The sequence below is a fragment of the Mauremys reevesii genome, linkage group 1 (assembly GCF_016161935.1).
Source record: "Mauremys reevesii isolate NIE-2019 linkage group 1, ASM1616193v1, whole genome shotgun sequence".
Lineage (NCBI taxonomy): Eukaryota > Metazoa > Chordata > Testudines > Geoemydidae > Mauremys > Mauremys reevesii.
In genome coordinates, this window is record NC_052623.1 from 274,161,036 (window position 1) to 274,185,014 (window position 23,979).

Here is a 23,979-nt window from a genome sequence, read left to right on the forward strand (position 1 = left end):
GGTTTTGATCCATGAGAAATTTCTCTCTTTTCCCATGGCTGCTTATTTTGCTTAAGAAACTTTGATGAGGGTCCTTGTCAAAGGTTTCCAAAAGCCCAAATACACTAGATCCACTGGATCTCATTTGTCCACATGCTTGTCGACACCCTCAAAAATTCGAATAGATTGGTGAGGCATGATTTCCCTTTACAAAATCCTTGTTGATTTTTCCCCAACATATCGTGTTCATCTATGTGTCTGATAATTTTGTTCTTTACTATAATTTTAATCAGTTTGCCAGATACTGAAGTTAGGCTTGCTGGCCTATAATTGCCAGGTTTGCCTTTGGAGCCTTTTAAAAAAATCAGCGTTACATAAGCTATCCTCCAGTCATCTGGTACAGATGACGATTTGAGCAGGTTACATATGCCACAGTTAGTAGTTCTGGAATTTCGTATTTGAGTTCCTTCAGAACTCTTGGGTGAATATCCATCTGGTCCTGGTGACTTGTTACTGTTTAATTTACCAGTTTGTTTCGAAACCTCCTCTACTGACAACTCAGTCTTCTCAGTCCTGACTAGAGGTAGGAAGGAAGTGATTTTCTATCCTTTGGAAATATTTGGGATATCAAAACTATCTTCTGTCCCAAACTAGGATGAAATTTTAAAATGGTTCAGCTCAATTTAGACCATTTTATTTATTTTTTTATTTTACTATAATCAGTTTAAATTTCAAAACCAAAAGTCATTTCAAACCAGAGAAACAAAATTTTTCATTTAAAAAATTGTCAAAACAAAACATTTTGCCAGTTTTTTTCCAACATTTTTTCAAGTAAAAAATGTAGCTAAAGCTGATCCTTGCCCAGAAAAAGTTTAGGTTTTAATAATTCAACATTTCCCAGTGATTAGAAGTTTCACTCAGAAATTTCCAACTAGTTGTATACCTGACCCACAAGCACTTCTTACTATTCCATTCCTCAGAAACCCACCACCCGGAAGCACTTCATTCCATTATAGTCTTTGGTTCCCACACAGTTCTGCCTATGTACCTTAATCCAAACTAGCAGCACTTCTTGCTTTTCCAGTTCTGCACTCCCTGGCAGCTGTGCCAACATACGTCAATCCCACCGCTGTAGTACCAAGTGCAATTCCAGCCCTGGACCTCCACATAGAAGCCCTCTGTCTAACAGTAAAACAGAAATATCTAAGTCAAACATAGGGCACTCCTAATATAAATTGAGGAACATTATTTACTGAGTAATCTGACTAGTTAGATGCAGCAAGATGATTTAAATTCAACCAAAAGAGACTTGGACCTACTCTTTTAGAGATATTTAGGCTTATTACTTAAATTAAGACAAAATAGTCACACAAATTCAAGGAATTTACTTTCTGCTTTATTTAGTAACATGTAATGTTATAGGTCATGTGACCTCAGGCAACAAATAAGCTCCTAGACCCAGAGAGATGTGTAAGGGAATCCCAACACAGTACCAGTGCCAGATTGGGGGTGGGGGGAACCATGTATTAAGGGGGCAGAGACAGAGTCATCAGGGAAACAGACCTGCCAATCTGGGCATAAACTTTCTGCAAGGCATGTTTTTGACACTGCGGTTTCATCATACTGCCGCTTGCTCTCATATATGGCAACAGGCAGCGGGAGCCCAGAAGGACCAATGCAGTACAGTGCCATGGCTCCTGGAGCATTAAGATGAGAGGGGATGGAACTGGCAAGTGAGAAGGAGAGAGAGATACCTAGAGAGGAGAAAGAGCATACATGTATATGTATGTGGAATGGAGAAGAGTTGATCATGGTTTACTTGGCCTCATATTCCTATTGTCTCAGGGCCTCCAGAGATGTTGGGCACAGTGAACTCTTCTTATTTGGAGTGCAGGTGGCACTGGGAAGAGCCACAGTGTTTTATCCGGTGATTGAGATGGGAGTCAGAGCTCTGTCTTCTCCTCTGGGCTGGGATCTTCTTTCTAAAATACAGTAGAGGCAGGAAAGCTGGGTTGATACCATCATGGTTTTCCGCACAGAGATTAAGGAGGAAGAATATTTAAATTCCTGCTTCAACAGCCTGTGTTGCCTAATTTCCCCATCCCATTTCAGTAGCCCCTGAGTTACCTTCAGGGGGCATCACAGGCCATGGGGCCTCTGGCACACCAGGACTCTTAGTACAGCAAGCTAAGCCATTATAAAAGCAATAGAAGCTCAGGACTGAATGAAAATGGAGGTTAATTTTCCCCGCCCTCTGCAAAGGGGTGGTGATTAATCTCAGATAGATTTGGCCCAACTTTGAGTCCTCTGATCTGAAAGGTTCTTGGTGAATTTTCATTCTAAAACCACCCTCTGTCTCCCTGATCCCCTTATAGCTGTATTCAGGGTCCAAACACACCCACCCCTGCTCCTAATCCCTGCATCTTGATGCAGCCCTACTCTCCATCTCCCCAGGCATTGTTCTCAGGAACGGAAATGGCTTCCTTAAATGAGATTCTCACACCAGTCCTGAAGTCAGGGAACAGGAGACTTTAGTGCTCTAGGCTAAAAGGTAAAAGTTGGGGCAGACAGGGGCTCTCCAAACCCAGTCATCGCTGAGATCTGATGCCCCAGAGCAGTGGAAGAAATGACACAGCAGAGGCTGCAGAGAGCCAAGATTGTGCTGCTCAGAAGCATGTGAGCAGCAGTGTTCTGCCACGTACTGTGTACTCACCCTTTGCTTTCTCTCTAAGAAGCTACTGCAGAAGTTTTGCACATGCTCCACTGTGACCTCACCCAGGGGCAGCACATCCTGCTGCTCATCTGGCTTGTGGAATATAGCCAGAGCTGGCAGCTGGGACTTCTTCAGGTTGAAGAATGACATCACACGCTCATTGCCCTTCACATTGCTGTCCACCAGGACAAAAAGAATCTGCATGGGAGAGAGAGCAAACTAGAGACCCTGAGGGACAGCAGACACACATGATCACACAAAGACTTAGTAGGATACCATTGTAACGAACTGTAGATGCTAGACCTCTACAGCCACACTCCTGCCCCTCCAGGGCTTGAGAGTGCTATTACAATCCTGCCTTTCTCAAGTTGCCACAGAAACAACAACCATCTTGCCTCTTTATCCAGCCCTTCATGGATCGGACTGATGGCAGCACTACAGCTTCAAGACAAACCCGGTGCTAGCATAAAGTCTGTTCTCTACACCAGATTTATGGCACGACCTGTCACAATGTCTATTATACTCCATGTAATAAATCCTCTTTATCCTTGGTGTTTTCATGTTTGCTTTCTATAAACGTTTGAGCATTCAAGCTTTACTAGCCTGACTACTCTTGAAAAGTGCATTTTTAGCTAAAATAGGCACTCAACGGCTAATTTCAAATTGCGGGCCAAATCGTCAGCTGGTATAAATTAGCACAGCTCAGTTGAAATCAATACCAGTTTATACCAGCTGTATAGTCAATTATAAAAACTCAAAAATAATGCTCTGCTGGTTAGTTATAGTATATAACTCATGTATTGTTATGCTTCCATTCCCTGAATACCTCTCAACTTTCAAACCTGCCTGTGTCTGAGACAAGTTATCATTATTGACACAAATGGCCAAAATATGTAATGGCTGTGTTTTGGTGAGTGCTGCAGCATAGCTGACACATTGTATTTATTATTATTATTATCATCATCATAAAATGTGTTTTTAAGATTGTTTTCTCACTGCGTGAATCAAAGGAAGCAGTTCTGCAATCACGTCCAGTGTGTTTCCACACACCAGACATGCCAAACCTGCAAAAAAAACACAGAAATTGGGCTTGTTTTTTGTTTAATTGGCTTGTGAGTTGCTTGTTGGCTAGTTTTTGGCTTGTAGCTTGTTTGTCTTGTAGCTTGTTGTAGATTGTTGCTTCTTTTTTTTGATCGGCAAGGGAGGGCAAGGAGGGGGCAAGGAGGGGCAAGGGGGGGAGAGCGTCAGGGGTGCACAGTGGGCCCACCACAGTACCAGACTGCACGCCAGGGGGATCTAGTCACATAAAGTGTTGGGACTCTTAGGAATTGGCTTGTTTTAGCCTTGTTTTGAAATGGGATTAGCTAGATTTTTGGCTTATTGTGAAAGTCGGGGTGCTTATTTACCATGTGAAAGTTGGCAACTGTGCCACCCACTTGTGCAATAACTACAGAAATATGTGTTCAAATGAGACCAACTTATATTGCATGGGAAGAACTTGTCTTTTACACTTAACTCCTTAGACCTCTATCTTCGTGGACTGGCAAAGCTGAGTTTTCACTATTCTAACCATACTGAAGCCGCTTTCAGGGTCAGCATTTGAATGGAGGAGGCAAAGTAAAATGATGAGATGTCTTTTGAAATGAAGCAGTCTTTCAGATGCACATAGCTACTTCAGCAGTTCCCTTCAGTATTCTGACATACAGGAAAATGATCCACTCACTGGTCCAGTGAATTTGTTAATAACCTCAAACTGATATGCCATTAAATCATCCAATAATTGGTGTGACACCCTTTTCCGAAATTACAGACACCCAGGCATCAAGCCAAATCTGTTACCAGGGCCCCTAGATCTGAAGCTGCGCTTGCATTTTTCAACAAGTGATCCTCAAGGAAAACATTCCTCAGCATCTGCACAAGGCAGCCATTTAAAACATCAGTCTGTGTCCATAAAAATCCATCTCCTCACTCTCTTTCAAGTGCTTTTTCACATCATGTCCAACTTTGAAATCACTGCTGGGAAAATATGTTCTTAGTCATCCAAAACTGAACGATCATTCTCCTATAGAGCATTATGCTGTTGAGTAGCAGCATGTTTCAGTTTTCCATCATACTGCTGAAGAAGCCTGTGGCTATCCCCATGCAGTGTCACCAGTTGGGTTGGGTATCGGTACTTGGAGGTCTGGTATTAAATGCAGAGGTGGATCCAGTGCATAGTTGAGGAAGACGAAGATTAGTTGTATATGGTCTTGTAAGGGTAGAAATCAACTCCACTTTTGCTGGTCTTTTCTCTAAGGAAAGAAAACAGGAAAAGAGGGCAGGCCTTTTATACAGTGTTTGACTGATTACTTTGTGGAATTTCAGCTCCCTGCTGGAAACATGTTTTATGATTATGAGTGGGATTTCATTGGCAAAGAGGGCAAATTCTTTCAGCTTGTGTTGGCTCTGGTAATTTGGAGCAAAATGACAAGACCAAAATCAGTCATCAGCTCTTCAACAGACAGTGAAAAAGCTTTGCTGCAGCTATCTGCCAAGTGAGGGTATCTGCGGCCCATATTTACAATATTTGGATTTGCTTCTTTTAGCCATGAATAACACAGCGTTGTGTTTCCCAGTCATAGAGCCATAGATTCTGATGGGATCTATGGGTTGTAGATGGGGATGCTAAACTTCTGAAGTGTTCCCATTAGATAGCCAGATATGCCTGTTCATGTTCCTGACGTACAGTGTATCATGTCTAGGAAACAAAGGACATTGAAGCCTTTGTTTTCATACAAGAATCCCACACAAGGATAACCAATAGGGTCTCATGTCCCAGGTCTGTATTCTGATCCATGCACACACCAAAAGAGACATTGTGACCAACAGTCACCACATCACTTTGGTACCACACTCCAACCTTATCCCTTGCAGTGGGGATATCCTTTGTCGCTCCACGTGTCATCTTCTTGAGAACATCTGCATCCACGCAGTATTTCTTTATGAACTTCACCAGTCGTTCTCCAGCTGTAAACGGCATATTGTATTCACCTAACATGGAAACAAAACCATTCTGCCTCCAAGACATTTATGTTCACTTGGTTTAGTGATGAAAAATCTGACACTGTCACCTGCTTCACGTTTGGCAGTGCTTCTCTGAATTGACATGGGGTTGACACCTAATGGCTTTCTCCATGATTAATGGTAAAAATCACCATTAAATCTCATATAGAAGGTATATCCTTGCCCTGTCTGCTCTCTGTCACCACTCAAAAGTGCTTTTCCAGGTTTGTGGATAAGTAACACACCTCCTCTCTTTTCTCTGGTGACTTATCACTGGTTGAAAATCTGGCTTCCTCTTCCAGCATTTTACAATCTTCAGATTCCACTCTAAAGCAAAAATAAATATGTACTGGAACAATAACCCAGCAGCTGTATCAGGTATCCGCCCAAAGCAATTCAAGGTACTGCTTCAGACTGTCTCCATTGGGTGGGGGGCACTTCAGGCCCTCTCCACTGGGGGAACCCAGCCAACCTCCAAATGGGTTCCTCAGATGAGGCTTGAATTTCCTCTCAATTGAACAAGAAAGGACCTCACATTGGAGATGACAGGAATGTTTCTCACATGCTGGCAGTGATGGCTGAGTGGCTCCTTCTCTTCCAGGCAGCAGTGTCCTCTTTAGCCTCTGATAGGTCCAGTCAGCACCAGGGTCTTCTTCTCATCCTTCTCCAGTCATTCTGATTGATGGGAGGATCTTCTTCCTGGACTGTCTGGACATTAGCAATGGAATGCAGGATCTCCTTTCTTCCTTAACTGGCAGGCTTAGTCGGCAGTGGTGGATGACAACAGGTGTTGATGCAGTGCTATAGAGGGACTGAAATCTGATACCCTTAACAGAGATGGTTCTCTGACTGAATTACTAATGTGACTAACCACCACAGGGCAAAGTATGAATATTTACAACAAATCCTTTGTCACCAATTACAGACCAAGATTTATTCACTGATAATTGTTAATAAAAAATAAATCCAAGAATTTTGCAATCTATTCACAGACCATTTATGAGATGAATAAAACACAACATTCATTTAACACATTCCTAGTTGTAAGAGGAAGGAGGGCCCAGTTGTTAGGGTACTGACTTAGGACTTTGAACACTCATGTTCACTTCCCAGCTCTGACACAGGTTTCCTCTGTGATCTTGGGCAAGTCACCAGATCCTCAAAGATAGTAGAAGTTAGGTGCCTATGTATTTTTGAGGACTTGGGCTTTAGCCTCTTTGTGCCTCATCTCCCCATCTGTAAAATGGGGATAATAGCACTGTTGTACCTCACCTGATCTCATGTTTGTACATTGCAAATATTTGTACGCTGTCATCATGAATGTATATTCCTCCCCCACCTTTGTTGTCTCTGAGCTGACTTACACACGGTTAGCCCTTTTAATCTTTCCTCATTGATAATTTCCTCTGGATCCCTGATTTTTGTTACTTGTCTCTGAATTCCCTTCAGTGTCTCTCTCCTTCTGGTAATGTGGTGCCCAGAAATAACCATCAAATTCCAGGTGCAGTGGCACAAGTCATATAAGGCCAGTTCTGCCACCCTTATAGTCAGAAGAACCTTACTCCACAAAGGGTCCCATTGGCTTTAATGGGCAGAGAGACTATGGCTTCCCTGCTTCATTATATGATGTCTTTGCATGTGCAGTCAAGGTTTCTACTGACCGTTTTGGAAAATCATGTCCAATCTGCTGTCAGCTAGCACCTCTACTTCTCATTCAGCATTATTGCTTTCCAGAATTCTCCCTCCCATTGTCCACTATGGATTATTTTTCTTCAGATGCACTAGGATCAAATCCTTTATTATTTTCTGCCCATGCTTCCTGCCCATCTGTCCTGACTAGTGTTTTCAATTTCTTCCAATTTAGTATCCTTCAGAAACCTCATTATATGCTGTTTATTTCCGCTTTCAGATCATGAATGAAGATGCTAATCTGGCCAGAGTTAACACAGTATCCCGCTAGAAATCTCCACTCCCACCATGGCATTGTATATCTTCACTCTTCCAAATATTCCATTACCTGTTCTCTATCAAAAGTTATTTTGACTGGGTCTTTTTTCCATATTCATTGTTCAAACTTCTTGCTATATGACAGGAGTAGGCAACCTATGGCACATGTGCCGAAGGCGGCACGCGAGCTGATTTTCAGTGGCACTCACACTGCCCAGGTCCTGTCCTCCGGTCTGGGGAGCTCTGCATTTTAATTTAATTTTAAATTAAGCTTCTTAAACATTTTAAAAGCCTTGTTTACTTTATATACAACAATAGTTTAGTTATATATTATAGACTTATAGAAAGAGACCTTCTAAAAATGTTACAATGTATTACTGGCACCCGAAATCTTAAATTAGAGTGAATAAATGAAGACTCGGCACACCACTTCTGAAAGGTCGCCGACCCCTGCTATATGATTTTTATTTAAGACAGATTTTCAAAAGGAAGTTCAGTATCTCAGCAATTTCTGAGTCATGATTAACTTCATCCCTCTCTTCAGGAAGGTTGCTCAGTTCAGTAAAGCTCTTAAATGCAGGCTGAACTTTAAGCATGTGTTTAAGTCACACCAAAGTCAATAGAATTTAAGCAGGCGATTAAAGGTAAACAAGTGCTTTGCTGAATAAGGATGCTTGGTCAAATTAGGGCCTAATGGGCCTACTTTCTCCCTAGTACTTTTCCCTAATACATTTGTAGAACCCCTTCCTTCTTACGCTTAACCCTTCTGACTAGCATTAACTCCTTTTGATTTTTTGCTGCCCTTTCCTCCCCAGTACCCTTACGTGACTATGTATTCTTTTTTGATTTGCTCCCTCTTTTTCCATTTCCAGCCAAACTAATCTAACCCAAGGCTTTTGAGCAGTCATTCATGAAGCCACATTGGCCACTCCTTATCTATCATACTCTGACATTGCACAGGCATAAATAACTACACCAGGTGCAAGGTAGATCATCTGGCCTCCCTCCCAAGCTTTCTCCTCCATCTCTCTTCTTTAATACTGTTGACATCAGCAGAAGCCTTCGCATTATCAAGGCTCACAACCTTGGAGTCATCTTCATTCCCCATCAGCAGTCCAGTATCATAGTGATGGGACATGTTAGAAAGTGGTAGATAATGAGATCAATAGACTGGACAGACTCTTCTCTCTCCTCTGAGCCAGGATCTCATCAAAACTTGCCATGACTTCTTGTGCACCCAGCTAAAATTCCTCCCTTCCTCTTTCCCAAACTGACAAGACAATCACCTATGCCCTAGTTAGTGCTCTCATGGATTACTGCAACCTCCTTCTGTCTGACCTCCCATCTCTTCCTGCTTCAATCCATTCAAAATGCTGCCAGCGGAACAACATTTTTATCATATCGCTCTTCTTGATACCCTTTCTTGGATTCCTGTTTACTTCCACATCAAAGTTATGTTTTTCCTCTTCCCCTTCAGCCCCTGCCTATATTACCACCACCCCTTCTTCCTCCCTCTCTTTCTCCTGAGCTTCATTTAAAATTGTTAGAAGAAGGAGCAGGTTCCCATTTTCTGCCATTTTTTGTCCCACCCATATGTCTGGAACAGCTTCCCAGCTAACATATCCAAAGCTCCCACACCCTTGAGGGAGCCAGTCACTGCTCTGCTTAAATTGGGTTTGGTCTGTGTTCTGCTGTTTTATTTCTCTGGGATTGTTCTGTTTGTTTTGTTTTGTTACAGCTTGTGTTCTTAGGGGTCCATTGTGACTTCAGATACCCCTCCAAGTCACAGTTCCTTCCCTACTCCCTGCTTGCTGCTCAGGGCTTGTAATTTACTGCTGGCCTGTAGCGATAATGAATAACTTACATCTCCCCCCGATGCTGGCTCAGCTTCTCTGGCAAACAGGCAAGGGGTGGAACCAAGGCTCCACTCATGCTCCCATCCAATCCACCACCACTCCTTGTTCATCTGCTCTGGGAAGAGAGTAGGCGGGCAAGTAGCCTGCTTACTCCTTTGAGCCCAGACCCAAAGCCCAGGTAGCCCCAGTAGGGATGTAAGCAGCGGTTCTTACTCGCTCTCAGGCCTTTTTGTGGGCATGTCAGCCAAGTCACCATCTAGCCTTTTGGGGCCGGGAACTTGGTATTGGTCTGGCACAGTCCTAGCATTATGCAGAATTATGTACATCTCTGGCGCTACGTACATAAAACAATAACAACAATAAATAATGGGTCAGCTCCTGAAATCTTCCCTCTCTTTTCACTCAGGTAAACTCCCACTGAATCCTGCCTGAGTCAAAACTAACTGAAAACTGAGTGAGGATGTCAGGACTTGGCTGGCTAATAATTTATAAACTATCTGAATCTCAGAACACCATTTGGAAATGTGCCTTGTGAAGTCTTGCTTGGAAAGTGAATTCATATTAGCTTGGAGCTGGGCATGTCACATGAGTGGAAAACTGGCTGTGGGACCCTATTCCAAGGCTAATGGTGGTAAAGAGCAGTGTGCTGAATTAGAAGAGATGTCTAGGGGTGTGCTGCAGGGATCAGTGTTAGGGCCATGCAGTTTGGAGCTGCATATAAAGAGACATCATATAATTGAGGAAAGAGGTAACAGGCTCTCGTTACAGGACACTGGTGAGACCACACCTACTGCACAGTAGTATTCAGTGAGTGTCTCACTGCTAAACAAATGTAGACATACAGGAGGGGATTCAATGGAAAACAAGTTGCAGGGGGAGTTGTTTGAGATCTATGTAAAGTAACTGCAAGGGATGCCTTTATGACTAGAGCTTAACCCTTATAGATTATCAGGGTTGGAAGGGACCTCAAGAGATCATCTAGTCCAACCCCCTGCTCAAAGCAGGACCAATCCCCAAATAGCCCCCTCCAGGATTGAACTCACAACCCTGGGGTGAGCAGGCCAATGCTCAAACCACTGAGCTATCCCTCCCCAATGTTGAGGATTAGTATATTTGCTCTTCAACCCGCCCTCTCCCCCACTAATAGGTGCTTCAGCCCTCTGCCAGCAGCTGATCCATCCCTGTGCTCTAACGCAACAGCCCCAATTCTTACCAGCTTCCAGACCCTCCCACAAAAACCCCTTCCAAAGGGCTTCAGCTCAACCGCCTTCCCCACTGTTGGTTTCTTCCCCCAACTCGTGTGCCATGCCCAGAACTCTCTATTGCTGCCAGGTCTGCCTACTAACTAGTTCCGTCCCAGTGTGCTCGTGTTCAGCCCAACTGTGAGCTGAGAACCAATCCTGGGAGGGTGGGTGTTTGGGGAGTGCTTGTCTGCAGTCAGGGAGGGCCGTTGGCAGTGGGGAGGCGGGGAAAATCTGTCTATGGAGTCCCCACCGGGGGAAATCTGTTCTGCACCCCCTGGGGACCCACCTGAAAATCCCTTCAAACAGCAAATTCACAGGTCTTTTTTACCTGGAAACTAATGAGGGCTAAAGAATCCTTGTGGCATTCGTGCTATCTGGCCATTTCAATAGCACTTTTCAGCATCCAAAAGGGAGTTCCAGCTGTATAGCTAGAGATCGCTTGGCACACCAGTGGAATGTAACCATTGCTGGGATGAAAGGCAACAGCTGTTTGTCATCTCACAACAAAACATGCCAGCTATTTAGGACAAGACGCAAAGAAGAGCACAATATCCAGCTGAAACCACAGGGCAGATTTTAGAGAGGCAGCGCATATTGGGCACCTTCCCTGTTAGATCATGAACCGGAGAGGGGTGAGCAAACCGGCTCCTTTTCTCTTGGACTATCACCTATCTCCACTTGCTTCTCCTCTTCCCCACTCACCTGGCTTCTGTTCTCCCTGGGCATGTGGAGTGTCTTCCTCCCTCCCCCTGGGGAAAGTCACTGTTCTTCCCTCTCCAATAATCCTCTCTTATGGCTTCTCCTCCCCTCCTTTTGGCCTCACCTTTCCTCGGAAGAGTTCCGCTGCCTCCCGGTACCTGCTCACTCGCTCCGTATGCTCCTGGGAGGTCTTGTCTGTGAAGAGGAGGAGGTGGGTCTGGACTGTACTGTTGAACAGACCTATTGCCGTCTGCCAAAGACAAACGTGACACCAACAAACAGACACGGCGATTAGGAATAGTAAATCTGCTGCATTATTGGGGTCCTAAATCCCAATGGGCACAGCTGAATTCTCTCTCTACAAATCACAGCTCAGGCCATGTTCTCAGATTGAAGTCAAACTCTGGAGGAACTGAAGCTGGGTCCCTGAAGGCTCCTAAAGTCATGGTTTGGGGGACACTCGAGCCAGGGGTCTGAAGGCCCTGGGTCTGAGGCTTGGAGGGAAGACAGGATGTTCATGGAGAAGGCAGGGAGACAGAGTCTGGGGACAGCAAGCTGAAGCCCAGAGGGGCAAGAATCTGGAATTGGGAGCTCTTGAGGTGCCTGGGTAACAGGGACCACAGGGAAGTAGGGGTTGCAGGGGACTCACGACTGGAATCTGGAGGGGATGGGCGTAAGGAACTTGGGGAGTTCATGGAGTTAACCAGGAAGGCTTCTCAAGCACCCCGTTTCCTTTCTTTAACATTAGCTGTGAGTCGTGGGGATGCATCTTAAAATAGAAACTGTTGACTAAGCAACGTGTGAGCTGGGCAGGTGGGAGTGCAGAGGGTTAAGTCTCCATCTGCAGCTCTTCAGGAAGAAATGGGTTGGACACAACCCACCCCCCCCCAGGGAAGGGGGAAAGCACGCAGCACACACTGGCCCTCTGTGAAGACACTCTGGGCTGGCACTGCCAATGGTGTTTTTGCACAGTCTCCAGTTGGTGGGCAAATTGTCATCTGACTTTTCCCCCCACCCACTTCCTGAAGTGCCGCAGCCGCTCCCTCAAACCAAACAGAAGTCTGGCCAGGCTGCCTCTGACCCGCTGCCTCCCCATGTGCCACTCCAGACCACAGAGGCAGCCTGTGGAAATGCCTGCCAGCATTTCTATGAAGGAGAGGAAAGAGTGAGCCAACTAACGGGGACGGGGTCAGGGAGTGCATTTCTGTAACAGCCTTCCATCAGGGAGCACCAGGTCTCAGGTGGTGTGGGACTGGAGGGCCTAAGTACCAAGAGTTTCACCTTAGCCTAATGGCTAGTGGACTTTCATCCACCCCCGTAACACCACTGCATAATGTGGCTTGGGGGTGGGAGAGGTCAGAACTGGAATAGCAGTGGGCTGCAAGTCAAGAGTGAGGAGTGCTGGAAGACCCTGTGGGAATGGACAGGCCTGGAGAAGCAGGAGGTGAGGTGAGTTAGGACTAAGGTGCATTGGAAGTACTGCTTGAGAGGGCACATGCCTGGGAAAGCAGGAGGTGTTGCAGCAAGCCAGGGTTCAGGTGTCTGGGGGAAGTGGTGAGGGTCCAAAGATGGAAGGTAGGGAGTTCTGCCGGGCTTGCTTTCACCCATGTGGCCTAATATTGCTGGGGCCTATAATATACTTAAAATAAACTAGTTTATTTAAACATTTGTGAGCCTCGAATAAATATTAAACTAAAGAAAGGCAGGTATATTAGCAGAGCTGGGTGGGTCCCAGGACTGGGCCAGCAGGAGGCCAGCCACGTAAAGACTGTGGTGCATAGCTAGAGCTGTGCTGTGGCCTAACGAATGAAACAACATGGGTGCTCCAAGTCAGACTTGAGATGGGTGGGCTAAGTAGTTTGAGAGAGGGAGGCAGGAAGAGGGGCTGGGGATTGAATCAAAGGAATAATGGTGTCGGTCAGGACTGAAGTGCTTTTGCAGAGCTGTGAGGTGGAGGGCAGAACTCAAATAATAGATAATTAGCTGGCAGAACTCACCACCACAGGATACCTTTGAGGCCAAGAGCTTAGTAGGATTCAAAAAAGGGCTCGACATTTATATGGATAATGAGACTTATCCACAGCTACATTAGATTGTATAAAGAACAGGAGTACTTGTGGCACCTTAAAAACTAACAAATTTGTTTTAGCATGAGCTTTCGTGAGCTGCAGCTCACTTCTTTTTGAGAATAGAAGACAACACACACAGACAGGATATATTTATACACACAGTATACTTCTTTCATTTTCTCTGTATAAATATCTCCTGTCTGTGTGTGTGTTTCTATCTGCATCTATGCATCCGAAGAAGTGAGCTGCAGCTCTAAAATAAAAAATAAAATAAATAGTCTACTAGGGCAGGTCTACTACACGGGCGGGGGGGTCAACTAGGGAGCCGCAGTTCAGCGCGTGATGAAATAGCGCCTGAATTCAAATACCCTAGTTCAAACTACTCACCCATCCAGGGCGGCCGAATCGTCTGTCTGTGGCTCTTTGCTCCGCCACCCCTTTTTTTGTGAGGTGAGTCGTGGTTCGCGCTCGGAGCGCTGTTCGAGCGAATCCAGATCTTAGATCATTCGCGCGACTCCGAACTCCGAGTCACGAGTGACTGCTAGAACTAACTGGTAAGTGTAGCCTAGCCCCCCTGCCTAACACTGCCTTTTGACTCTTTTGCAGGCTGCTACTACACCTGAACTCATTAGATTGTATGTGGATGTTTGACAAGGGATAGAAGCCTTCATGCTTCAGGGCTTAAGCCAGGGGTTCTCAGACTTTTGTACTGGTGACCCCTTTCACACAGCAAGCCTCTGAGTGTGACAACCCCCCCTATAAATTAAAAACACTTTTTTATATATTTAACACCATTATAAATGCTGGAGGCAAAGCGGGGTTGGAGTGCAGGTTGACAGCTCCCAACCCCCCATGTAATAACCTCACAACTCCCTGAGGGGTCCCAACCCCCAGTTTGAGAACCCCTGGCTTAAGCCAACTACTAATGGACCAGGATTAGGAAGAAATTTCCCCTATGGGAAATCCTCTGCAGGGTTTCTTGAGCCTTCTCTGAAGCAGCTGCTACTGTCCACTTTTGGAGAAAGCATACCGATTTAGATGGACCACAGGTCTGATTCAGTCTGGTGATCCCTTTGCTCCTGTGAATACAAGGGGGCATTGCCCATCAGGAATGAGAGGCAGTGGTAGAGGTGTGTGCACAGACACCTGCATGGCTCCTTGCTGCACTGTGCTCTTTGCCCACCAACAGTCGCTGCCAGTCAGGATCCTATCATCCTCCAAAATGAAAAACTGGCCAACTAGACAGAGCCTAAGAGAAGGCAGGAGTGGGGAAGGGGGTTATGGGGATTCTTAGTTACCACAGGGTTGTACTCTGTCACCATTCGCAGCTCATTGATCTGAATGAAACGGCTCATCTTGGCGGCATCAATTTTTTTGCCATCGGTGAGTTCCAAATCTTGACGTTTGTCATCCACCTACAATGTTGCAAGGAGGCCTTAAATCACTGCTGTTCTCCATTCAGTACCCCTTCCCTGCCCTCTGTCCAGAGGCATGGGCACACACACAAATGCTCCAGTGCACATAGACACCTGTGAATGCCACACACCTTTCACCACCTGAAACTCTCTTGGGGACCATTGGGCCTATAAATCTGCCATCTTGCTCTTTCTCCCAGTCTCTTCCTCAGGCTCCCCACAACAGGACAAACTCATGAAATAGTAGGAAACGCTTAGGGTGCCAGACATCCCTGTATCGTCAACTCAAACTCCACTGGAGCCAGGGGGGATTAGCGGACAATCTCTCCTGGGCCTTCTGGGGAGACAGCATTAAACAAACCCAACTCCCTCCACCGCTCTCGCCCTCTCCTTTAAAAAAGTTCATCTGTTTATTTCAGTCTTTCTAAAAACTAATAAACACTGGCACAGGCCTGTGTGGATTTCCTGGAAACATTGTGCAAGCAGGAAATCTCTCCAATAAAGAGAGGAATTTTTCCAGTACAGCTGAGATAAAATCAGGCCTTGCAAAGACCATCTTTGGGGAACAATCCCATCCCATCCCTCCTTTCCTCCCCCTCATCAGTATCTGGAAGCTGTTTTATTGAGAGTCTCTTCTGCTCTCTTCCTCATAAACAGGGAGAAAGGGAAAACATCAAACAACAGCTAACCCCCAAAGTATAACAGCTACATATGCAGTTACTTTACAGGAGACGGCTAAGTTAAGGGATTGGGCTGTTGAGCTACAGTACAGTACAGTAGAGTACAACTGATTCCTTTGGGATTTAATTGCCTTTTCCAAACATACTGTGCTAGGCTCATGGAATTTGTGTCCACATAGATGTCCCATATTTTATTAAATATGTCTGCTCACCCTCTGAATGTCTGTTAGCTTTTCCAGAGGTGTGCAGGCATGCAACCCTTTTTTCCATCCCGTGGTCACTGTCACTGTGTCTTTGATCCAATGTGTCCCTACTCTGCTTTAAGCCAGTGAACTAGTTGCTCCTGAAATCATAGGGGATGATTCTTCTCTCACTTACACTGATGTAAATCAAGGGTAATGCCACTGAAATCCTACTAGTGCAATGCAAAACCAGTGCAAGTAAAATCAAACAGGCCCTTGGGGCTGATCCAAAGTCTATCAATACCAAAGGCAAAGGCTCCCATTTACTTCAGTGGGCTTTGGATTACAACCTATTGATTCCCATTCCTGAGAAATCATATTCAGATATACTCTTGGATTATGCAAAGGAGGAAAAAGTGTTGCATTTAACAGTTTAGCTCAGACCCAAATGGCTCTGTCACGCCCTACCTCGATTAATTATGCCCTTTTTCCATTGATCAAGCCAGATCCTCAGCTGGCAAAGATCAGCATAGCTCTACTGACTTCAACAAAGCAACACCAATTTATACCAGCTGAGAATCTGGCCCAGGAGCATAGTCATTGTGGTTTAAGTCTGGTACCCTTTATGGTGTTTCCGTGCTATGCAAAAATAAAAGAACATTATTTTATGTCTTTGATTAATTGCTGTCCTTTTGATTTGTCTGCCTGCCTTTCCAGTCCTTCCTCCGTTGAATATTTTATTCCAAGTTCCTGTTCCAATTGCTTTTTTAGGAAAGATCTGATCCTACTCCTACACACTTATTCAGAAAAAAAATCTAATTTAAACTTATTTTTGTGAGGGGAAATTTTACAAGCAAATTGCCAGTCAAAATTAATTCTGGCTTGGGGATTTGATCTGTTGTTGTTGTTTTCTCTTCCATTAAATGATGTTTCAGTTGCAAAAGTGGAAGAAGCATGAATTGGGAAGATTGTATTTAATGTGAATTGTTTCAAATGTTATGCAATTTCCTCTATCCTCCCACCTGAATTATCCTTAATTTCTCCCACATTGCAAAAACAAAAGATCCTTAAAAATCTTTGGAAGAAAATGATTATGACTAAGACCTCATAGCAGAAATAAGTGTTGTTTCAGTTTGTAGCACCTGCTGACAGTAAATCCAGTGTCAACTGCTAGGTCTTATGTGATATTAACTCATTCTCTTTTACACAGAAGGGAGAGAGATCTAGCTACATTATATGAACTAGACTATCCATAAAACGTCTGAGCTCAGCTCAGGAAGTGATTACAGCAGGCAGAGAAGACAAAAGGTGGCTTACATCATCTTTGCACCTCCTGAATTCTGAGGCCAGATGGGGACAGAAATAGTTCCTGGGGCATCTCTAATTTATACTCTTCTTAAAGAACCCTCTATGGGCCATTAAAGCAGCCCAGAATAGCCAGAGCAAACTGTACTCTGGCCACTCTCCTGCCTGCCCCAAATATGCCTTGCTCTCCCCCAGCCACTTTGCTGTCATGCCCCTACATCAGGGACTTCAAGGGGATGGGCACCACAGGGAACTCCCATATGCCACAGGCATTCCTGAGCGAGAAAATCTGCCAGCCCTGAGGACCCTATATACTGGCAGAGCTGGTGTACAGGGACAGCAGGGAACCCCAGAATCGGGGCCTTTCTAAAGATGCCTCAGCTCAGGACATTCTTTACTAATGAACATGAACAATGTTTATACAATAACACTATCCATCTTAGGTATTTATAAGACACCAAGACAACATCTAGGCACAACACTAATCAACTTATACTTTCAAAGCACTGTACAAACATTCACTAATTTATCATCACAGCATACCTGGCCTTGTCTCCACTAGCCTTTTCTCCTATTTTTTTCCACTGCTAACCCCGGTGGAGCTCCACCAGTGGTAGGAACAGCAGGAGCTCTAGGAACCAGAAGGCTCCAGTGGCTGCCACTGTTGCATTTTTACTACCATGTCAACTACTACACTTGTTCTGACCAGGGCTAGATAATACAATAGTAAAAATGCTGGTGCCATATCCTTACTGGATCTCCTGCCATTGCTACCTGCAATGAAACTGCACCGGAATTAGTAGTAGTGGGAAATAGGCAAGTGTAGACACACTCCATTGTGAGGTAGGTAGCTAGATAACTCTTATTATCTCCACTTTATGGATAGGGAAACGGCAGCACAGAGAGATGTGTGATTTGCCCAGTACCACACAGTGAGTTAGGGAAGGAGCTGAGATTCAAACCCAAATCTCCCGGCTGTGTCTACAGTCCAACTGTTCCCCAACTAAAGTGGCTCAACACTAGCCAATCACCTTTGAAGGTTTTTCCACCACTGTTTTAATTCACCCCTTGAACAGTTAGGATCCTACTCAAAACGTAAAAATGAATTGTTCTCCAGGAGCCCCCATCCCTCCTCCTTTGGTCTGGCCTTCTCCATGCTAACAGAAACCTTTGTCCATATATCCCTGAACATGTTCTCTGATACCCAGGCAGGGATGAAGGGGGAACAGTTCTGGATCTCACCATTACAGGATTATTTTCAGTGCCTGAGCAACGCGGGCAGAAGGGGCAGAGGCATGAGGCAGACATACCATGCGAAAGATGGAGATGGTATTGCTCGTGATGTTATAATGAGACAGGACCTCAGGGTTGGTACTGAGTCCAAACGGCACCTCCTGGATTTTTCCTACAACAATGTGGAAGTTCGAAACTTCTGGCCTCTCTAATTCCTGAAGGAGTGGGAGAGAGTGGAAAAGGAGAAGGAAGACGGAGACGTGGAGGGAAGGAGAGATGGAAAAGAAGAGAGAGAAATGGCATGGTAAAAGGAGAGAGAAGGGGAAAGAGAAAAAAGGCAGTGGGTGGGGGGGAAAGGAGGAGAGGTAAAGAAAGAAAAAATAATATTAGAAGCAGCTGAAGTTACTCACCCAGGTTTTCTTCTCCCTCTTGACATTGGCCAGACAGCGGCTTTGGCAGCAGCTGAGATTTGGAGGGGCTAACAGTGACATCTGGTGGCCACTCAGAGTAGAGCAGGTGTAAGCACTCTGCCACTCTAACCTCCAAGTCGGTGAAGAGGGGCTTCCTTAACAGGCACATCTCAAGTCTCCCTACCAGAACAAGTGTTCCCAATCCACCTCCCCACACCCCACTCACATCCTGCCTGGGTATTTCCATCAGTGTGTGGGGAAGGTGAAAGTTTGGGGATTAAGAAGTGACACCATCCTCTGCACAGCAATATGACTGTGTGTGTATTAGTGTAAAAACAGGTCCTGCCACCTAATCCCCTTTACCCCATACTCTTCCCCATCATCAGCTCCTTCCTTCCCTTGTTTCCATGACATTGTTGGGAAAGTCTCCCGCTTTCTCTACCTCAAGCTTCCCGGGCAACAACTCAAAAGGATTGGAAGGAAACAAATCACAGAGCCTGTATGGCCAACTCTTGCAGTTTTTTCACAACTCTAGCAATATTTGATGTTTTTCTCAACAGTCCTGTGATGATGTGAGAATCTCAGCTTCCTTTTTAAAAAAAAACATTTCTAGCCCTCATGGTTGCAAAGAAAATCTTGAAACGTGAACCCTAAAGGCTCAAAGACTGCAAGGTAGATTAAAAGAACCCTAATGTATTTTTTTTTTATTTTTAAGCTGATCTCATGATTTTTGAGGCCTGACTCATGATTTTTGAATACTTGGGGGTGGCAATACTTAATATCTTTATTTTTTTCTCCTAACGGAAATATTTCACATACTTCCACTAAAAAGTGACCAATAAGTGTAGGTTAAAATTTCCAGACTTCTTCAAAATTTGGGTATGTGCAACTTCTGAGCAATTATGGATTAATCAGATTTCTGTTTCTTCTTCTTACAGCTGAGCACTAGGGGCAGTCATAGCCTCTACTTAAGCTTGTACAGCCATTTCCATTCCAACCCCGCCTTTTGAGTGCCTGACATCTAATACCTTTCACTGATGATTGGACAGAAATTCTCAAGGCCTGGTCTCTGCCTGAAGGTGATTCTGTTCTTTCTTTAATTAAGAAAAATTTTGAGCAAAGTTGGTTCATCTGTTTGGGAGTCTGAGGAGAACAGAAATAAAAATCCTTTCCACATTTAAAGAAAAACTGTTCTTATGACCTGTTTTGGAACAGATATAGTCAGAGCCGCCCCTCGGGTAGGGCGAATTGGGGAGACTGCCCTGGACCCTGTGCTTTGGGGGGTCCCGTGCTTTGATAAAATTGGGACTGTCCTGATATTTAGCCCTTTGTCCTGTGTCCCAACAGATGTATGATCAGGACACCATTTGTCCTGATATTCAGGTGAGGAGGTGGGGGGGAGGTGAGGCGAGAGGTGGGCGGGTGAGAGGGGTGAGGAGGCAAATGGGAAAGTGAGCGATAGGCAAGTGGGTGGACGATGAGGAGCGGCAGTCAGGTGAACGGGAGGACGCCAGACGGATGGTGAGGAGTAGAGTGGTGGCCACGCATGCTGGGCAGTCGGTGAGGAGACTAGTGGGGAGGCTGATTTGTCCGAGGCCCCGCAGTCCCCTAGGGATGGCCCTGGATATAGTATCGAAATGGCTAGCTGAAACAAGGATGGACCTAGCCTCACTGAGAGATGGCTTGGAAGGGTTCCAGTGAAAAATTGGGTTTGATTTGGGTCTGTGGCCATCACATTTCTCAAAGGGCATGTGCAGTGATAGTATTCTTTTCCCCAAGGACAACATAATATTCTGAGCGAAGGCAGGGTGTGTGCTGCATTTGTGTGATGCTAGTTCAGCTGCATGCTCAAAACTGGACTGAAGGTTTGTAGAGAAGAAATATGTCTTACTGTGTGCAGTGAAGCCCAGCCTCACTCAGGGTGAAATTAACCTCTGTGCAGATGGTCAGTGCAAGCCCTAGGCCCCACTGAAGAACTATTCTGAGAGCTGAGCCAAGATGTAAGTGGTGCTTAGGCCTCCTGCTGGCCCTCCGCACAGGAATCACTTTCACCATGTGTGCACCCCTTGTCCTAGGAGTGCCAAAAGAGAAGATCCCGAGAAAATTCTGCGACACTATAGTCTGAGAAGGTAGCGCTTGTGTGGTAGACACTCAAACAGCAGAAATCATCAGTTCCGTTTACACACTCAGCCTTAACTCTGCCCCCTTGTGAATCACCTTTCGTTATATGGGCACGTATTATTTCTGAAATTAGAGTCTTTCCAATGAACCAATCATGTTCCTCCTCCAACCAGAGGAACATGTGGGCTAGAGGAGGTAGAAGCTCCTAGGAAGCAGCCTGTTTGGAGAGCACAATGTTTCCCTCCCTGACAAAAGCCATGAGCCAAGGAAGCAACAGCAAATCAGTGGGGCTGGCAGAAGGAACCTTTAGAACCTTAGACACCAGTGATGTCATTGGGCTTTCCTTCCTTCTGTTCTTACTCTGGGTGTTTTGTTGTCCTTCTTGCTGATTCGTTGCTTGCTTAAGTCTCCTCCCTCACTGTCATAGAATCGTAGATATGTAGGGCTGGAAGGAACTTTGAGAAGTCATCAAGTCTAGCCCCCTGCATTGTGGCAGGACCAAGTAAACCTAGACTATCCCTGACAGGTGTTTGTCCAACTTGTTTTAAACACTCCAGTGATGGGGACTCCATGACCTCCCTTGGAAGCCTATTTCAGAGCTTATATAGTTAGAAAGCTTTTCCTAATATCAAACCTAAATCTCCCTTCCTGCAGATTAAGCCCATTACTTCTTCTCCTACCGCCTGTGGGCATGGAGAACAATTGATCACCATCCTCTTTATAACAGTTCTTAACATATTGGAAGACTGTTATCAGGTTGGCACTCGGTCTTCTTTTCTCAAAACTATACAAGCCCAGTTTTTTCACCCTCTCCTCACAGGTCAGGTTTTCTAAACCTTTGATCATTTTTGTTGCTCTTCTCGGGGCTCTTTCCAATTTTTCCACATCTTTCTGAAACTGTGGGGACCAGAACTAGACACAGAACTCTGAGGCCTCACCGGTGCCAAGTAGAGAGGGACAGTTACCTCCTGTGTCTTACATACAACACTCCTGTTAATACACCCCGGAATCATATTAGCCTTTTTTTGCAGCTGCATCACATTGATGACTCATATTCACTTTGTGGTCCACTATAACCTCCAGCTCCTTCTCAGCGTACTACCACCTAGACAGTCAGTCCCCATTTTATAGTCGTGCATTTGACTTTCTCTTCTTAAGTGAAGTACTTTTCACTTGTCTTTATTGAATTTCATCAGTGCAGTGAGGGTCCTGCAGAGGGTCCCTCCACTGCAGTCTTGAGCCCCCTGCCTTCCATTCTCCATTATCCCCCTGCCTTCCATTCTCCATGAAGGTCCTTTCTGGCCTTAAATTCTGTGACCTATGCTCCCCTCCATCCTTCCCTCCATTCCACCTCAATATTTCCCTTCTTCCACTTCATACTCCTGTACTCCTTAGCTCACACCCCCATGTCCCCCCCTTACCGCATCCCCCACTATGGAGTTCACAGGATGTTTACGCCTTTGCCCTGATCACTCTGTTTGTTTGTTATAACCCCTCCCCTTCTGCCCAGGTCTGTCTTTTCTATTTAGATTGTAAGCAGTTTGAGTTGGGGACTGTCTTTACTCGGTGTTTGTACAGCACCCAGCACAACGGGGCCCCAACCCTGGTGAAATACAAGTAATCAGTAGCAACATAACCAGGGAACTGAGAGATTATCTGAACACACCTGGAAGAATCCAATGACGGCCACCTCAGCAGCACTGATGAAGGCTGTTGTGGCTGCAATATCTCTCAAAAGTACAGGTTTCTTTGCGTCTCCAGTGACGTCTGGAGAGATCATGAGGAGGAAATGTCAGAATCATATCAGGCATGGAGAGCAGCCCAGAGCTAAGAACCCCACCACCACCACCACACACACGCACACCCCACCTTCCTGCCTCTGCGCATGCTGATCTCGGCAGATCTCTTCCCCCTCTGGATACTGACAGACCTCTGTGAGGAGACTCGCAGCTCACACCCCTTCATCCACTGTACAAGCTGACCCCAGTGGCTCTCTCACCCTTAGAGAGCCTTGGATTTCTCTCACCTACCCCATTCGTTTTCTGGCCTGTCTGCAGAGTCATTTTCTTACCGTGGGGCGCAGGGCTTTCCTCAGCACATCCTGATGGGCAGCCCCAAGTGAGGAGGGAAAAAAAGAGACACCACAAGGCAGAAATGGCCATTGTCCTGACGTTTCCTCTCCTTGCTTTGGGCTCTGCTTTGGACTCTGCCTGGAAAGGTGACACGTCAGTGGTTTCTTGGTCAGGCGTGGTTCTCCCAACAGTGTGGGAACTGAGCACCTGGCACTGGTGAAACCTTCAACTTCGGAGATAAACGTCTGGCAGAAAGACTGGGTCCCAGTGCCTCACTGTTCTGCACAGGTCATGGGGCTGATACCGAACAATCTGTCCCTGACACCCCTGCATTGAGACCACCTGGAGAGAGAAGCAACCCCTGCTGCTCTCACAGAGACATTTCCATGCTGCACGCTTTAGAGGGGCACAGGCTGGTGAGAGTACCCCAGGCTGGCACCAGGGAGCAGCTCCAGATGCCCCTTTCCTTTCTTCTTGCCCTAGGTACTCCTCCTCAATACTCTGCACCCCAACTTAATGAGACTACCCCCTGTTTATACCAGGGAAGCTATTTCCCTTTTCTGTGCACTAAGTCCCAGGGGGTCTCCTCCTCCCACTGCACCAGGGCCAATCAGACAGTCTGGCCGCCAGCATGGACCACTCCTGGGACAGCTAGTTGTATGGGTGGCATGAGAGACCCATGTCTCTGCTATGGGAGATGAGGAGCTGATGCCTAAAAATGCCATGGAGGCCACATTAAAACAGACTAGCCACATAACATAGGAATACACAAATTCTAGACTGGATCAGACCAGTGGGCCATCTAGTCTGGTATCTTCTCTAATAGTGGCCCATACAAGAGGCTTTGAAGGAAGCTGCATAAGGGAGCTATGATATAATTTGCCCACAGGAAAAATTTCTCCCTAAACCCCATTAGGGTGAGGCTGGTGTATGCGCTGAAGTATGAGGGTTATAGTTCTTATGAGACACTTGGGATTTTTCAGACATTTCTCTAACCCTGGATACTGTTTAG

At 45.6% G+C, this 23,979-nt stretch overlaps 1 protein-coding gene across 1 annotated transcript; it reads right to left on the minus strand.

Annotated features, from left to right (window-relative positions):
* Positions 1-1,442: 1,442 nt before the first annotated feature.
* On the minus strand, positions 1,443-23,963 carry ERP27 (endoplasmic reticulum protein 27). The gene is made up of 7 exons (XM_039493548.1): positions 22,967-23,963; positions 22,562-22,662; positions 18,442-18,579; positions 14,848-14,964; positions 11,605-11,730; positions 2,693-2,890; positions 1,443-1,961 (listed from the first exon to the last, which is right to left on the minus strand). Exons 1-7 carry the CDS (start codon positions 23,055-23,057, stop codon positions 1,923-1,925), a joined length of 810 nt encoding a protein of 269 aa, XP_039349482.1. The 5' UTR covers positions 23,058-23,963; the 3' UTR covers positions 1,443-1,922.
* Positions 23,964-23,979: the final 16 nt, after the last annotated feature.

What these genes read in the sequence shown, in the direction of transcription:
- ERP27 (XM_039493548.1), bottom strand. Translation starts at nt 23,057, where the DNA reads ATGGCCATTTCTGCCTTGTGGTGTCTCTTTTTTTCCCTCCTCACTTGG. An exon ending in TGACAGAGTACAACCCTGTG is followed by an intron (nt 11,731 to 14,847) that starts GTAACTAAGAAT and finishes TGTCTTTGGCAG; the next exon opens with ACGGCAATAGGTCTGTTCAA. An exon ending in CGGAACTCTTCCGAGGAAAG is followed by an intron (nt 2,891 to 11,604) that starts GTGAGGCCAAAA and finishes TCTCCCATGCAG; the next exon opens with ATTCTTTTTGTCCTGGTGGA.